Genomic DNA, 17,716 nt, shown 5'->3' with positions numbered 1-17,716 from the left:
AGGTAAACATGTTGTGCTTGTGTCAGAGAAATTGTAATTAAAAAACCTATTTAATGGTAAAGTTGGATTTTAAATTACAATTTGGAAAATGCCCTAACTATTTGGTGCCTGTAGCCTGTCCTATGTAACATGACTTGGTGTAGCTGACAATTGGACTTTGTTTATTCCTACATATAGCTACATAATAGAAGGATTAGGTGTGCCTGGGTGGGCCATAAATAGGCAGGATGGGGGGCGGAGCTGGGTATAGCCCCACCTGCAAGTGAATAGGATGTGCCCTGCCTTCACACAAAGGACTTCTCACTACTGCATTGTTCATTAAGCAAGCTTGGAGCCAGGGCAGGAAACTTCAAGGACTTCAAAGGAAAACCTCCAGACGTTTCACATACTTCAAAGTGGGCACCAGATATAAATACTGGACCCTCAGACCAAACTATTTGGTACACTCTTTGACCTGTGGATTTTACAGAAGGACGCTGTGCTGGACTGCTGCCAGAAGGACTGTCACTCTGCTGGTCTGCTACTCTGCTCCTCTGCTCTTTGCTGCCTTGCTTGCTGAGAAGGAAGACAAGACCTGCATTCTTTGTCACAGGCAGATGTGACTGCAAAGGGAAGCCAGCTGACCTCCTGTTTTGACGTACAGGTACTTAACAAGCTCCAGAGGCTCCCTGCAACTGCCCTGCTGACCTGCTGCCTGGACCTGTTGCCTGGACCTGCCTGAACCCTGCTGGCCTCTGCTGGATTGCTTCCTGACACCTAAGAGGTGCCCCTCCTTTCCTGTGTTCTTGGTGTGGCTTCAGTTGAGCTCCCTCCTCAAGAAAAAGAAAAATCCTGAAGTTTTGGGCTCTTTGCAAAATGAGCAGGCCTGTTTGCGTGAAGATTTTGCTGTACTCACCACCCCCAATGCGTAATTCCAGTGAACCCATCTCTGCACACCAAAACGACCACCAATGACTCCAGGTGGCGCAAGATCTGCACTTCGCGCTACAGCACTGACCACCTGCAGTAATCACCAAAGTGAAGCTCCAGTAATGACAGTCCACCATGCCCGATAGCAATGATCGTCCGCGACTCTAGACCTGCTCCTTCCGCTACATCGACGACCATCCGTAATGCTCTCCTTGCTCCTCAAGTCCCTTTCCACCGCGAACAGAAATTCTTCAAGCTGACTTTAAAGGAACTCATTGAGAGGGACTAACCTGGTCTCTCTATCCGGCCTGTGCTTCATAATGGTTGGTCTGAACTTGTTTCAACCAGTCTCTCACAACCACATAGCCACGAGTGACACTTTTAGCTTTTAGGTGCTTTACTTAGCTGAAATTTGTAAAATTACATGTCTCCGATTCTACTGATTGGATTTTTGTTGTTTTGATTTTAATCAAGTTATTAGATTTCACTCTCATTTTCTAAATTGGTGTGGGATTTTCCTTGTATTCTGTATTCACTTTATTATTGTTTGAAGTGTTGCATACATGCACATTCTCGCTAAGGTGAGACTGATTGTCTAGGCAGAGCATGCTCTGTCTCTTTCTGACATGCTGAATTCACTCTTTGGTCTTACTGCCCACCCATGGCCTTTTTATTCGTCCCTTTAATTGTTCTTCAAAAAGGCTTGCATGATAGTGGTTAATCCTTCCTCTTTGTCCATCCTTTTTCTGTTTAGTTTCCTCTCACAGGGCATTGTCCAATTACTGTTAACATTATGCTTCTGTGTTTATTTGGGGGGCTAGTTTTTACTTTGATTCTTGCTCATGTCACTGTTTGCCCATCTTCGGTGGTTCATCTTCAGCACCCATCACTTACTCTTCCTGCCCCTTTCAAATACCAAAATGAAATGTCAGACACTTCAGACTCAGTTTTCGGAATCACCTCTTTGATTTTCTCTGACTTCAAAATGCAAGGATTTCCCATAAACCATCCTGCTTTGCTGCTTGTTGCTGTAGCGAGCCTTGATCACCAGACCTTCAGCAGCCCAACCTTGCAACACAGTTAAGGGCAAGGCTTGCGCAACTCCCGTGGCATTTTCTCTGATGCTTGTTCATATAATATGAACTCATGCAGCCTGAAGGTATTGAAGCACTTTACAAAAGGTCCTGTTACATTATGCAAGATCAGATTAATTTTGGGGGTTTTGGGTGGACAGAGATTTAGTGATGCTGATGCTGCCCCTGTTTATTCATTATTTCCCCTCTACCTGACAAATGGAATAATTTTGTTGTTGGTGCTTTGTCCAGTGCTCCTTTACCCAGGGGACTGGGACAGAGGATGGACCAGGGGCTTGCTGTTAACCGGATGGTGGGAGCAATGTTTTGAATGGAAAACTCTGGAGAAGGGTGCCTGATGAATAGAAGGTTGGGGAGGAGGGATGTGATGTCTCCACCATTGAAAGTACTTTACTCCTTTATTCCATAGGCTGCTCAATAATCTAGTGATGCAGGGGACGCACAGCCCTTGGCTATCGCTTCTTCCACATCCTTCGTTAGCCGTGAGGGGAACGGCCCAGTGGGGACATTAACGGCCCTGATATCCTTGGTGTTCCTTCGAGGACACATCGCCGTGAGGGGAACGGCCTACAGTATCCAGCAGCAGAAGCGGCCGCGCACGCCAGTGACGTCACGCGGCCGCGCCACTCTCCCTCAAAGCCTGCCAGGGGCCCCCGCAGCGCGGGACGCACAGCCCTTGGCTATCGCTACTTCCACATCCTTCGTTAGCCGTGAGGGGAACGGCCCAGTGGGGACATTAACGGCCCTGATATCCTTGGTGCTCCTTCGAGGACACATCGCCGTGAGGGGAACGGCCTACAGTATCCAGCAGCAGAAGCGGCGGCGCACGCCAGTGACGTCACGCGGCCGCGCCACTCTCCCTCAAAGCCTGCCAGGGGCCCCCACAGCGCGGGACGCACAGCCCTTGGCTATCGCTACTTCCACATCCTTCGTTAGCCGTGAGGGGAACGGCAACAGTGGGGACATTAACGGCCCTGATATCCTTGGTGCTCCTTCGAGGACACATCGCCGTGAGGGGAACGGCCTACAGTATCCAGCAGCAGAAGCGGCCGCGCACGCCAGTGACGTCACGCGGCCGCGCCACTCTCCCTCAAAGCCTGCCAGGGGCCCCCGCAGCGCGGGACGCGTGCGGGCAGCGCCCGGGCGAAGCCCGGGCCAAGGGCGGGCCCGTCCTTACCCGTCCCTGACCGGACCAGACTGGGCTGGGCCACTCCCCTAATGTCGGCACACTGATTTTGGCGTACAAGTGGGGGTTTGTTGCACGCCATCTCTGTGGGTACAGAGGCTGAGGCAGGACTTCAAAGGAGTTCGTCTTCCAAAAGCGCCAACGACCTTTGATGTGCGAGAGCGCCCTGTAGGCGTACAAAGCATCCATCACCTCCCTCCAGTGGACTTGCTTAAACCCGCCAGAAGCTCGGGTAAGACTGCTTTGGACACTCCTCCCTGAACTTTGCCTTGGAATTATTATCTCTTGCAATTGTTGCCCTTCTTATTGCCATCTCTTATTTGGTGATTAGCTTTCCCTTCTCTCAGTTAGACTTGTGTTAGCCCATATAAGTGAAGTAGCACAATGATGACGAGGGGTAGCAAAAATGGTTCAACACATGTGTCAGGTCCAATTGATCAATATATCACCAGAGCGAATGAGGCTATTAACCAAGGCATATCACTCCTAGAACGTAGGGTGTCTCAAGATTTGGCCCTGGCGAGGCGTTCTTCATAGGCGCACTAGCACTATCTAAATCACCCTTAAATCCAAGGGAGTCTAGGCCCTTAATTATAGTGCAGGCCGAGACACATGGAGTCCCTAATACTGTCGATCTTTCGGCATCCTTGGCCTCCTCAGACACACAATCTAGCGTGACTTTCGCGAGGACGCCAGCCCTCCTTAGGAGCCCAAGGCAGGTGTCCCCTACTACTGACGTATTAAGGGGCAAGAGGGAAGGTGCTATCCCTAAAACTAAGAAGGCTAGGGAGGCAAACAAATGTAAACGCAAACCCGCTAAAAAAGCCCCCACTACTCGCCCACCTAGAAAAAGTATTCTCATACAGGGAGGGTCTATGGATACCCCAGCTTTTCCACTGAATCCAATCATGCCTGGGGTAACTATTAGACTGGGAGAGGGATGCAAGACCTGTGAGGCCAACAACTTTCTTTTGTCTAGAATAGATGAACTTATTAAATCCTACTTACAACCTTTAGAACTATCACTTCTGAACATTGAAAAATTGCTGGCATCTAGGAATATATCTCCCTTGATTGTTCCCCCCAAAGTAGGGTTGGGTGGCGAGCCGATTACACTTAGGGAACCCAATAACGCACCTACAAGGACGGAACCACTACCATCCAACAATTTGAATAAAAAACCTGAGCCACTCGTAGGTGATCGTAAGAAGGCTGTGGAACCTGCCAAATCCCAATCCCCAGCTGTAAATTTGAATTCTATACCATCTAAATTTTCTGGGGAAATGAATAACCCTGATAATGACAGGGATGTGAATGGCCAGCACATATATTTACCACCTGAAGCTGGCCCTTACGTCGTCATTATGACAGGTGTCCCAGGCCTAAGGCCCAACATAGAGGAGCCTATAGGGTCCCTAAAAAATAAGGTACAACACTGGCTTACCACTAACAGACCGCTCCCACCCTCTTGTGCAAGTAAAGTTTTAATGGTACGTAGGGTATCCTGGGTAGGTAGTGGAAAAAAACGGATCCGGGGGGATTGTGTCATTGTAAATTTTGACAACCCGTACACGGCGGATTACATTTGCCGCCGTGGCACAAGAGTCAAGCAGGATGTAATTGAGACAAGAAGGCTTTCCTTCTTTTATTCCTCCCCTAACCGCTGTCTTGATCCAGGAAGGGGTGGATTTGAAGATGTCAACTGGGTTGGCAGGAGGGTGCGGGATGGTTGGCAGGACTATAGGAGTAGGGTTGCACCTTTCATTGTAGACTGGCGCGACTTACCTCTGACTAATAGATATAGTTGCCTGGATTCGGTGGATTGACCATTATCACCCATAAGTCAAGGTATGGAGGTTTTCGACCATATCCTTTCCATCCAACCTCAACCCACTGACAGCCCTCAAAAAACCTCCACTGACACTAATTCTACTCCTCTAACTCAGAAGCCCGCCGTTTATGAATCTCCGCAGGTTCCATTTCCAAGTCTATGTTCAACTCCAACACCAGTTGCCTCTATACCCCCCAATGATTGTGTTAGTTCCCCTAAAACTTACTCTCACTATTCTTTGGATACGATAAAGGTCCTAAGCTGGAACTTAGCGGGCCTCCAAAGGAAATTGTGTTCACCCGAGTGGAGCGCCGTTGTGGAGGCTCATACGATCTGCCTGTTTCAGGAGACATGGTCTCTAGAACCGACTCATCGGGTTGGATATGTTACATATTTTGTTCCAGCCAACCTCCCCAGAAACGGCAAAGGTCGTCCATCTGGAGGCTTGCTCACATGGGTAAATATTGCCCTGAATTGCCGAATAGACAGGAAAAAGATTAATTCATCTGATATTTTAGGCATCTCCTTAAGAGGCCCCCATACGGGTCCTATCCTCGACCTGTATAATGTTTACGCCAGAGGCACTAAATCTGGCTCATTGTCCTCGACAGTGTCTTCCCTTGAATGGGAACTCAGGAATAACTTAGCTGTAACCCAAGTCCTGGTTGCGGGAGACTTCAATTGCACTTACGAGCCTCTCACAATGGACGATATTTCTGACCCTGGTGAAGATGATGCTAGATGGGGTATTCCAACCCTAACTATCCCCCCGATTAAAAAATGGTCACAAGCAGCGATTCAGTTGAATGCTCTTACATTGGAGTTTGGCTTAAGAGCTGCCAATGGCCGCACAAATTCCGATTCTATGGGTGCGGCCACATATAATAGAGACAAGCATACCTCAAGGATTGATTATATTATGCTTGACTTTTCTCTTTGGGGCTTGGTCCAGGATATGATAGTTTTGCCTACTATCGAAAGCGACCACAATTCGCTTTCCCTTTCTCTTAAGAACCCCAGGCCGAATGAAGCGATTAAATCATCCTCTAGGTCATCAGACACTATCTCCGTCTCCTCGTGTGGAAGGCGTTTGAAGTGGAAAATGGTCGTAGGGGATGAAGCCAAGCTTAATACTATTAACACATTCCTTATGGTTTCTCAAATTGAATTGGACAACATCGACTTAACCCCCCCTCTTATAGAAAGGATAACATCTATTTTTGAGGGAACTCTTGAGACCATCGGAAACGTTTTTACCCAAAAAAACTCCGTGGGGAAAAAAACTGTAGCTCGAAATCCTAGGGGTAAGCAGGAGTGGTTTACACCTGCCTGTAGACAGGCCAAAACTACCTTGATCCAGGCTATCAAAAGTAAAATCCAAGTAGAGGTTCAGGTAGCCAGGAAAAATTACAAGGAATCCCTGGCAAATGCCAGAAAAGAATGGGACCTAGAATATTGGTCTACGCTAAAAGAGGCCAGCTCTGGGAAGGATCCTAGACGCTTCTGGGAAATAATCAGAACCAGGAGTAGACCAGACAACGAGCTCATAACATGCAACATCACTAGCCAGCCCTGGGCTACCCATTTCTCCAAACTATATTCCAATCAAGATAGTGATATTGCCTCAACTCCATCTTATGAAGAACAAGCCCAGTTGGCGGAGTGTATTAATCTTGTTGTCCCTCTTAGGAGAACTGACTATCCCGCTGGCAACTTATGTCCAATTATATCCCCTATTGCCCGAAGGCCAGAGTTGGTAGACCATGTTTTCTCTATCAAAGAAATTGAATATGCAATCAGCACCATCAGGCCCCAAAAAGCCGCTGGTCCTGACGGCATTCCTGGGGACCTGTTGCGCTCTGATATCATGAAATGGGAAAAATTGATTTAAACTCTCCTTAATGCTATTAGCAGAGGTGCACCCATCCCCGCTTCATGGAAAGGCGCAGAGGTTGTGCCCATTTTTAAGAAAGGGGCTAGGGATGATCCATCCAATTATAGACCCATAAGCCTGCTTGATGTAACTCAAAAGGTCGTTGGTAAGGTGCTGTTGGTTAGATTACTCCAATGGATCGATGAAAACAGCATCCTTTCCGACCTCCAGGCAGGCTTTAGAGTAGGCACTGGCACAATCGAACAAGCCTTCAGATTGCTGCTAGTCTATTGGAAGGTCGTGGTCCTGGCCAAGGGCAGTCTTTATCTCGCATTCATCGACCTGAAGACTGCCTTCGACCTAGTACCGAGAGTGACCCTGTGGAGAGTGCTCATTGATTTGGGGGTTCCGTATTATCTATTATCCCTAATCATCAGGATGCATGAAAACACCTATGCACAGATCAGATGGGGCAGAGAGGGAGAAAAAACTGACAGAATTCCGGTGGAGAGAGGGGTTCGCCAGGGCTGTGTGTTGGCTCCCACCCTGTTCTCTCTTTATGTGAATGGTGTGGTAGAGCACCTGCTGAAAGATCCTGCAGATGAACCTTCCCTGGCTGGGGAACGTATTCCGACCCTCCTCTTCGCGGATGATACACTCTTACTCTCTAAATCCCCAATGGGCCTCCAAAAATTATTAAATAACTTTTAGTCTTTTTGTGGAGAAAGGGGTCTAGTAATTAATACGGACAAGACCAAATTCCTTGTGATGAATCCACCCAAGAAACCTGTACGTCCTCCAAGGCTGAACACTGTACCCATAGAGAGGGTGGATGTGTTCGATTATTTAGGCATTCGCCTCACACACAACATGCTCTGGGCCCCCCATCTATGTAAAATGCTGTTAGCACATAAAAGGGTGACAGGGGCACTCCTAAAGGAGCAGCGCTCTTGTGCAATTAGACCCATAGCCCCGGTCATGGAAATCTATACAGCAAGGGGAGTAAGCTCTGCTCTTTATGGGGCCGAGCTGTGGGGCTCATGTAATTCTAGTGAGTTGGCAAGATCTGAGAGAAAGTTTTGTAGGGCCATTATGTCACTCCCTCAGGGTACTCCTACGACCCCACTGTTGCTTGATTTGGGTTGCCGTCCAATCGATGAGTTGGTGAAATTTCACCCCCTATTGTTATGGGCCCGACTGTGGCGTGTCCCGGAATTAGTAAAATATGCCAATGGCCTCTCTGAAGTTATGTCACTTCCCGGGTGGCACAAGATCAAATGGTTGAAAGATATGAAAACCCTCCTTTGCAATCTTGGTCTAAGCACTGCATGGGAAAGCAGGTCTTCCCCACCGAAAGCCACACTAAAAACTCTATATTGGAACTGGATTGCATCCCAGCAGAATTCTAACTGCATGCTGGGTAGACTCACTGAGGTTTTTCTGAGCTTTAAAGACCTGCCTTTCCGGGAACTATACTTAGATATTATAGAGAGACCTTTTAATAGGACCCTTTATTTTAAATTTAGAACCGGGACTCTTCCACTCTATGCCTTTACATCTGGATGGAATCCCCCTGCACAGACTACAGAATCCTGTCCTTTCTGTATAGATAGAACCGAGACTGTAGCACACTTTCTATTCGAATGTCAGGTGTACGCACTCCTTAGAAGTAGATGGCTCAAAAACTTGTGCCGTGCATTAGGTACCAGGCAGCATATTGAGGCACTACGCATTTTAAGGTCTGATTCCCGGCCACTTTACGCCTGTGCCCTTTCTAAATTTTTATCCTGGGCATGGCGTATTAGAACTAATAGGCTTAAAATAACTGTTTAATACGTTTTTATAACCTATTTATGATATTCCTTACTTTTTAATGTAAATATAATGATGACTCTTAAAGTTGTGATGAATAATCCTTTTATTGTAATGCTTTTATGATATATTTTTATCGAAATAAAGCCTTGATTGATTGATTGATTGATTGATAGTGATGCAGTCACACACAGAATGTTATAGTTATGTTAACTTGCATCAAGGCATTTGTCTTTCTGTCTGTGCATTAAAAAGTCTTGGAATGTGTCCATAAATATTTACTGAGGCAGGTATGTGTTCCTGATTCACAATGCATGACCCACTGTGTAGGTGTAGTAATTGTATAGCTCTTCAAAGCCTGGCAGCACAGCACCCAAGATAATGTGCTGCATGGTTAAACACATATAATGTCTCAAAGGTGAGACCTATTGGCTATGCCAATGCTTGTTGTGCCAAGATACCAGAGGGTTGAGCACAGTTTAATATGGGGTTCGCTTATGTCTCACCCTGACCAAGGTTGTGGTTGCTGTTTGAGTAGGGATTTACACCCCTCATCCCAACCAGTAACCCAATTTCCAACCGGGGGGCTATCCTGATTGAGTCTCTGATTCATTTTTTGTGTGTGAGTTCTCAGTTGTAAACAATGCTGGATGTCATGTGACTCTGGGAACCATACCTAATTTGTCTAAAGGATGGGGAGAGAAACAAACACTTCAAACTATTAGTTTTATAGCTAATGCACATGTTATATATTAATAGGTGAAATTCTCTGAAACTAAGACTCAGGTAAAACGCCTGTCTTTCTTTTAAAAAGAAGAACTTTTCTAAACCATTTCTAAAAATAATAAAATATTTAGCACCCATATGGAAGTTAAGGCTGGCTTGGCCAATTAGAATGTTTAGAATCCTAGCACCAACTACTGCTACAAATAGGTGGTAATAGAGTTAGCACCCGCATGCTGTTAGGCATTAGCAACAGTTAATTGCCCTGCCCTCATCGTGTGCCCTTGTCTGCAGATCGGGCCCATACTTGCATGTTGGACAAGTAACAGCCATCAACACCCTCTGAAAAGGGTGTTAATCACAGTCAGCATCTTGTGGAGATTTGAGTGAGAATTAATTACCTTCCTAATCCCTAAAACTGATAAAGTTTGACAAACTGAATGCTTAACGTTTCGTTCGGAGAAATGAGCTATAAACTGGGTATTGACGATAACTCCTACAGACCTATGGTGTGTCATAGTGTGACTCTTCACATAATGTGGTGTAAAACATCCAGAGCTCTATAAAGCAATAGTTCTCTTTGTAAACCTGGAGCCCTATCATATAAAGTAACCACTGGGGGCAGATTTGGGCAGACTGCTGTCTTGAGTGGTTGAAGAGCTGGAGCAATGCTACTTTCACTTTTTACAAAGAGGTATATGGTTGCTTTACACAAAGTTCAAGGCATGTACTCCTTTTGGCTGGAACTATAGTAGCATTTATTGACATATCTAGAGTATACAACTACATATAACGCAATAACAGAAGCAACATAACACCATGATAAAAACATAACATGACACAGAAAAATAGTGATAACAATATACAACACAAAAACTGCAGTATAACAAAACTAAATCACATTGCAGTAAAGCAGCACATAAAGACAGCAGTATAAAACCAACAGAGCACATCACCAACACAACAAAAATGCCTCACGAGAAGCCTGCACAAACGTTCTTGTTACACATTACCATCTCCAGAATCCAGTTTTCATAATATGGTGGTAAAAGGTGTTTAGAGTAAGCACCACATTAAAAGTGCCAGTCAAAAATATATTGTGGTCTGGCCGCTGGCATCGAGTTTAACATATGAATATAGTTAAATGCAATTGAAACAGGTTAGGGAACACAAGTCAGATTATCCGATGACCATATTGAAGTTTGAGTACAAATGCCCATGCCTAGAGGCAAAAGTCATGAACGAATATGTGCTGGTTGTGCACACCACTCGCCGCAGGGCATGTTGCAGATAATACATACAGAGAATTGATTAAGTCTGCGATAACGTGCTTTAGAAGAAATGGATTTGGGTGCAACTCAGGTTAATAGCAAGGAGCTAGCACTAGTGAGATTAAGTTAAACGGGATTCTTCAAGTGCGCCTCAGACAGTCATTCACTCACTCAGTCACTGAGAGGGTCTTATCTGATGTGCTCACAGGCAAAACAATCAGCTCAGTAGAAAGCAGAATCCTGGCCAGGTAACAAGGTGTTTATCTTTCTAGTAAATTGATAGAAAACCACACAATCGTGTGTACATAGGCAGCAGCAGTTTCAAAGTGACTTGAACCTTCTCCAAAAGGCAATGGATTGATCTGAAATGCTCTGGTACTCTGGTGTTTCTGACCCCATAGACAAGCCTCCCCACAATAGGTTCAGCTTTGAACTGTCTGGAGCCTGTTAATTTAGGAGTCAGGTAACACAGCATAAAGGACCTTTCTAGAACCAATGTTCTCGCTACAACAGCATACTATTGAGACCGAATGAAAGGAAAACTGCTGCAACGGGTTAAGTTGAAAGGAAGGGGATTTACACACCGACGCTCCTAGAGGATACCGCAAGGGTGATCAGTCACACGAAAATAAAATCACTTACCCAAGCACTGCAACAGCGACTCATCATTCAGAGACAGCAGGAGGTAACCATCCACTGCATTTTCTGCAAACGTCAGCTGGTAAAATTCTCGGATTCCGAGATGCGCCAACCATTCCTGCACGTCTTCCACTCCCCAGGTAACAAGGCTCTTTCGCCTGAACTCTCCCTTCGTCTCAGCGGGGCATGGCGGGTTAAGCTGCACGGGCGCTCTGCTCATCGAATACTTGTCTATTTCGGAACTCAAGTTGCCTATCACTAGCGAACATTTCTCAGCAAGGCTTGTTTTCACGAGTTTGGCACCCGTTAGGTGGACTGCCCCGCGGTAAAGGCCAGAGAGGTGTTTGGGGACCTCAACCGCTGTAAACAGAATGGGAAAAAGCTTAGGCGCCTTCTCAGCACTATTTGATCGTTCAAATAAAATCTTACTCTCCAGAACGGAAATGGGGCATGAAAAATACGATTCTGATAGAAAAATGATGGCTGCCCTGCATTTTTCAACAGCTTCCAGTCGCTGGAATATCCACATTGGAGAAAACGGAACGACTTCGTCTGCATCGAACCAAATGTCTCCGGCTAAATTGTTTTCCTTCAGCTGGCGGACAGTTTCACTCACAAACTTCCGTTCCAGAAAGCCGGAGTCTGAAGAGTAGGAAATGAAAATTAATTTCGCGGTTCTTTTTTTCTTTGTTTTCTTCTCTGGAGGTGAAGGGTCAGTCTCCATTTCGAAAGCACTTGCTGGTTGACTCAGTTCTTCAGGGTCTGCTTCCACTTGTGCAATCGTCTCAATATGTTGATTCTCAACTTCATCCGGCAAGATGGTGCTACCTCTGTGAATTCCTTCTTTGTTCTCTTCCACTGTTAGTTCATTTCTATGGATTTCTGCAGAGGACGACGGTTCAACCGGATTTTCTCCTTCACACTGTTGGGGTTCCATGTGGTTTTCCTCCATCCTATATCAAAAGATAATATCAGATTATAAAACCATTATTTCCTGCGAGGTTATCTTAACATTTGCACTAGCATGTACACATACAAATATAATGTGATATAATTATTTTACACTCTCTCTCAAATATTTTATTTTGTCAGTGGCTTGGGTAAGAAGCAAGGCAACGCATCCTATGGATTTTAAGCCCTCCTATGTCCCCCGACACAATTGCAAAAGTGGATTGAGCCCTGTAAAGGGTGGTCATCCCAAAGGAAGTGATCAGACCACTGCCTCGGAAGAGTGGGAGCTATTTTAACATTTGCCTAACAAAAGGGGCCCTTTCGCAGTGTAGCCACTCAGGATTGTACATGACGACCGATCTGTGCAGAGAAGTACCGTCACCATATTAGTCTTTTCATGTCTACCATCACAAAAGCAAAACTGCTTGCTGCCGACTGACAGCACTCCGCCCTCTATCCGTGCAAGTGTTCCACATAATCAGGGCATCCTGGTAGGCGCTGGCAATTGGTGATTTAAACGAAGACAGGAGCTACATTTGAGCACACAATTGGGCAGCTGAAGGACAGAGGTGGCAGGGGATATGCGTATGAAATGATTTTGTAAGCAGTAGCAGCCCCAGGCCCGGACTGGCCGTAGAGGGCACCGGGCAATCCCCCGGTGCGCCGCACGGGTGGGGGCCGGTTTTGGGCCCCTGGGGGCCGTTTTTGTTACAGGGCAGTTTTTGCAGCATAGCTGCAAAATCGGCCCTGTAACAAAATCGGCAGAAAACCGACCCTGGCAAAGAGCTCGGCGGCACCCCCAACATCCCAGGGGGGGCCGGCCGAGCACTTTGCCAGGGCCGGTTTTGGTTCCCAGTCCGGCCCTGAGCAGCCCCTCCATTACGGCAGAGGAGCATCGCCCCCCTGTTGCCAGTGCCGCAAGAGTAACAAATAAAATGGCAATAAAATGAATTTATTACCATTTTATTTTTCAGCTCTCTCAGCCTGAGTAGTGTTTGAGGGCCGAGCTATTGCTGCTGAGTTGCAGGGTAGGAGGAGTGTTGGTCACTCCAGTTTGAAGTGCGTATGCCACTTTGGATGGCTGTGTTGCGACGGCCAGCCTCAAATGCTTACTTTCAACCCCTCCAACCTGAGCTGTCTCATACAGCTGGGAGGAGAGCGGGTACAGACCCGCAATGCCTGAGGGAACGTTGAGGCAGCCCGCTCTTACCAATCCTGGTGCTTCTCTCATGCTGATTAACCTCTTCGATGCCGATGACGGAACGGTTCCGTCATGCACGCCGGTTGGGCTGTGCTTATGACGGAACCGTTCCGTCATGGCCCCGCCCGCGCTCAGATCTTTCAGCACTGCGCGGGAATCCGCGCAGCGCTGAAGAGGTTAACATTCTCAGCAGCATGAGCGAAGCTTCTGGAATAGTAGAGGGGAGTTGTTTGAGGCTTCAGGGGTACTCGCGGTCAGACTGCAGTCCAGATGAGAACACGGAGAATGAGGATACGTGGGTAAGTAAATATTTTATGTCTTTTATTCTTTCTTTTTTGACCCACTGACAGGCAGTGTGAGAAACTCGCATTGCCTTCAAACTCAACTTCAGACCTCTCAATCATGGCCCTTTATAAATAAAACACTGTTAACAAGCCACGATTGAGAGCTTTGACATTGAGCCTAAAGGCATTGTTGGTTTATCACAGTGTCTGTCACCGGGTTAAAATTCACTATGCTCTCCGACACCCCTCCACTATTAAGTGTCACAGTCCACCTCTGTTTGTAAAGGTAATTCCCTGTTTCTCTCTGGGGAGACGCAACACGTTAAAAATCCATGCATAACACCACATTATTCACTCATCATGTAAATGAATAAAATGCAAAAAGACTGATGTAACTATTAGAGACAATTCACAGCTTACAGGATGACTATTGGCAAAATCAATAGGCCTTATTAGGGACATTGTTTTTAATAGTTGCTTGCCTTCTTGTGTAGTGTGCTGTTGAAATTTGTGTCATGATGTGGAATTGTGTGGGGTGGATCAGATGTATGTGATGTGTGGTGTATTTGTTTTGTTGACTTTATTTATGTGGTTTGGTGTTGAATGATGTGGTGTGGATTGGGAATGTGTGGATATGAATTGTGTAGCGTGGAACTGTGTGTATAGCTTTGCATTTTTGGTGACAAAAAAAACCAAATAAGTAGGAGGTTTACTTTAGATCTGTATATTTGTCTGTCTGTCTGCCACATAAGTGGAGACCTTGTGGGGCTCCTTGTTATTATGTTTATGGGCAGAATGGAGTAGAGGTAGAGGCAAAAGGTGCCATCTACCAGAGGGGAGAAGGAGGTCTAATGCGAAATGCCTAATGAACCTAATTTCAACTTCCATCCCTTGTCTCAGCAAGATTCAAAGGTCTGTATCGGATGACACAATAGAGTTTCCTTCCTTGCACATCCCTGTCACTGTAGTTGGGAAGTTCTGTCCCAAACTGCGCCTGTGTAACTGTTTAGAGATAATGCCTCAAAATAATGCCCAGGAACCTGCAAATGTTCAACAATACATATATGTTTCTATTTATAGGTTCTGCTACACATACCGCCCACCACTGTTTAGAGATGCTTCAGAATACACCAGTGGTGTCTCAGAACATCTTACATTTATACTCCACGTTGTTATAATAATGCCGAAGACGGCAATATCAGTGAAACAGAGTGGGGCTTTTAATAGCGAATTGGTAGTTGACTGCATGAGAGCGAATTGGTAGCTTTTGTGCAGGTTGCAGTAAAAACTACATTTTGAAGCCTAGATTATGAGGTTAGAAATTGTTTTGTTATCTATACAGAGATAATTATTTTGTGATATTTCAAAAGGTTAACATTTGAAGCAAAACAAAAGATGAATAATGCCACCCTCTTTTCGCATGCTGATGCAGTTAAGTGCATCTTCAATCCAAAGCCCTTAGTTTAAGGTTAGCATATGTTTCTGTTTCTCCAGGATACGAAGTTTCTAGCCTTGTGCTTTAAGAAATTGGTGCATTCTGCCAGCTGTATTCAAGGTTGCTTTAATTGAACAACGTACCGATGCATTAAATAAATGAAAATAAGTTATGTTTTTGCACAGAAGCTCACAACATAACTTTCTGGTGTTGAAAACAGCAACCAGCTTGCTGGTATTTAAGTTCTCCGGTCTAATAACAGTATATCAACATCAGAAAGATGAAAGGGAAGGTTGGCTTAGGTAGACTCACATCAGCGGTTAACAAAGGCCGCTTAACCTGATGAGCAGCATTGGCCATTAATACAGTTCAGATAGAAAATCTGGATAATATAATTTATGCCCCTACATGGACATGCCGCAGCTTGATTCTGGTGAATTCATAGTACTATTTGTTTTATGATTCATTTGAGGCAGCGACGCACCACTACCTCTTCTGTTTAGCATGTTCCTAGTATGACTTCCGAAGCCCTACAGCCGTGGCTGATAATAGTGTGTTGCAATTTCAGCACAACACCAATTATGACAATGGATTTAACACAAAAACACTCACTGAAAGTGTGTGCTTCTGAGTCTGTGACTGTCCGCCATTATATCCAGCTGAAGGCAAAAAAGTAGTGTTTGCGGACTACCTTTTTCCGTATCAAGCTGAAGACTATTAAAGGAACACAGCAAGGGTGGAAATAAGCTGTAGCAGTCACCATTCACATTGTTTATTTAAATGTTGGGTAAAGTGTTAAATTATGGCAGGAGGCATTTCGATGTGCTAGAATAAATGGGGATCACGGACAGAATATCGAGGAGAAGAATATCGAGCTGCCACAATATCGAGGTAAAAATATCGAGTGACAGAATATCGACTACCTATCTACAAACAGGTAAGTACAAAAATATCAAATCCTAAATATCGTTGTTAATAATATAGTTTGCTAAAATATCGACTTTTTTAAATGCCTTAAATGTAATATAAAATTAATTAAATAATAAATATAATTAAGTAAACCATACGTAAAAATAATTTAAAAAGCGTTAAAATTAAAAAAATAATACATTTAATGTCAAAAAATAAACATGCATTTTTTATATATATCAACTTAATAATATTTAAAAATAATGGATATTTTTTATTATAAAATGTTAAAAACATAAATTAACATATACATACATATATATGTAAATAAACCTATTACATAAATATAAATAATAATTATATATAATAAGTTAAAACATTTAAATAAATATTAGTGTTTTAAATAATATTTTACACTACATTAAATATAACAATACTGAAAACGTTGCAAAGCGTAGGGGATAAAATTACTATTCCCACTCCAGCGAGTGGTACAGTAGGGAAAGTGTTGGATAGCGGGTGGATAAAAACTACTATTTCCACACCAACGAGTGGAACAGTAGAGAAAGTGTTGGATAGCGGGTGGGTAAAAATTGCTATTCCCATTCCAGTGAGTGCAAAAGTAGGGAAAGTGTTGGATAGCGGGAGGATAAAAATTGCAATTTCCACTTCAGTGAGTGCAACAGTAGGGAAAGTGTTGGGTAGCGGGTGGGAATAATGTGCTATTCCCACTCCACCAAGTGTAACAGTAGGGAAAGTGTTGGATAGCGGGAGGGTAAACATTACTATTCCCAGTCCAGTGAGTGCAACAGTAGGGAAAGTGTTGGATAGCAGGAGGATACAAATTACTATTCCAACTCCAGTGAGTGCAACAGTAGGGAAAGTGTTGGACAGCGGGAGGGTAAAAATTACTATTCCCAGTCCAGTGAGTGCAACAGTAGGGAAAGTGTTGGATAGCGGGAGGGTAAAATTACTATTCCCTCTCCAGTGAGTTCAACAGTAGGGAAACTGTTGGATAGCGGGAGGGTAAAAATTACTATTGCCACTCCAGTGAGTGCAACAGTAGGGAAAGTGTTGGATAGCGGATGGGTACAAATTACTATTCCCACTCCAGTGAGTGCAACAGCAGGGAAAGTGTTGGATAGCGGGAGGGTAAAAATTACCATTCCCAATCCAGTGAGTGCACCAGTAGGGAAAGTGTTGGAAAGCGGGTGGGTAAAAATTACTATTCCCACTCCAGTGAGTGCAACAGTAGGGAAAGTGTTGGATAGCGGGTGGGAATAATTTAATATTCTCACTCCACCAAGTGTAACAGTAGGAAAAGTGTTGGATAGTGTAGGGCAATAATTTAGTATACCCACTCCTACAATATAATTAATATTAATTAACAAGTAATGATTTTTTCAAAATTAATATACCTCCCACCATTTTCCCCTATAATTGTCACCTACAATATTGTAAAACATTAATAAATTAACGTAATTAATTAACAAATTATTTAACTAATAACAACACTAAAATTAATACCCATTAAATCTAAATTAATTTACACAATTAACACTATAAAATAACTTTTAATAAATATAATATAAAAAATA

The 17,716-nt window shown here is 44.4% G+C and overlaps 1 protein-coding gene across 1 annotated transcript in view; it reads right to left on the bottom strand.

Moving 5' to 3' along the window:
* LOC146831362 (uncharacterized) overlaps positions 1 to 17,716 on the bottom strand; it is a 1,121,174-nt gene that overhangs the window by 1,016,729 nt on the left and 86,729 nt on the right. Inside the window, exon 2 of the mRNA XM_085604146.1 lies at positions 11,342 to 12,291. Coding sequence (XP_085460272.1) covers positions 11,342 to 12,290 — 949 coding nt within the window. The 5' untranslated portion in view covers position 12,291. The remainder of the gene's footprint in view (positions 1 to 11,341; positions 12,292 to 17,716) is intronic.

This window comes from Triturus cristatus, chromosome 5_1 (assembly GCF_964204655.1).
Source record: "Triturus cristatus chromosome 5_1, aTriCri1.1, whole genome shotgun sequence".
Classification (NCBI taxonomy): domain Eukaryota; kingdom Metazoa; phylum Chordata; class Amphibia; order Caudata; family Salamandridae; genus Triturus; species Triturus cristatus.
The sequence above is the reverse complement of the archived record's forward strand: the minus strand, read 5'-3'. Positions and strand labels throughout refer to the sequence as shown.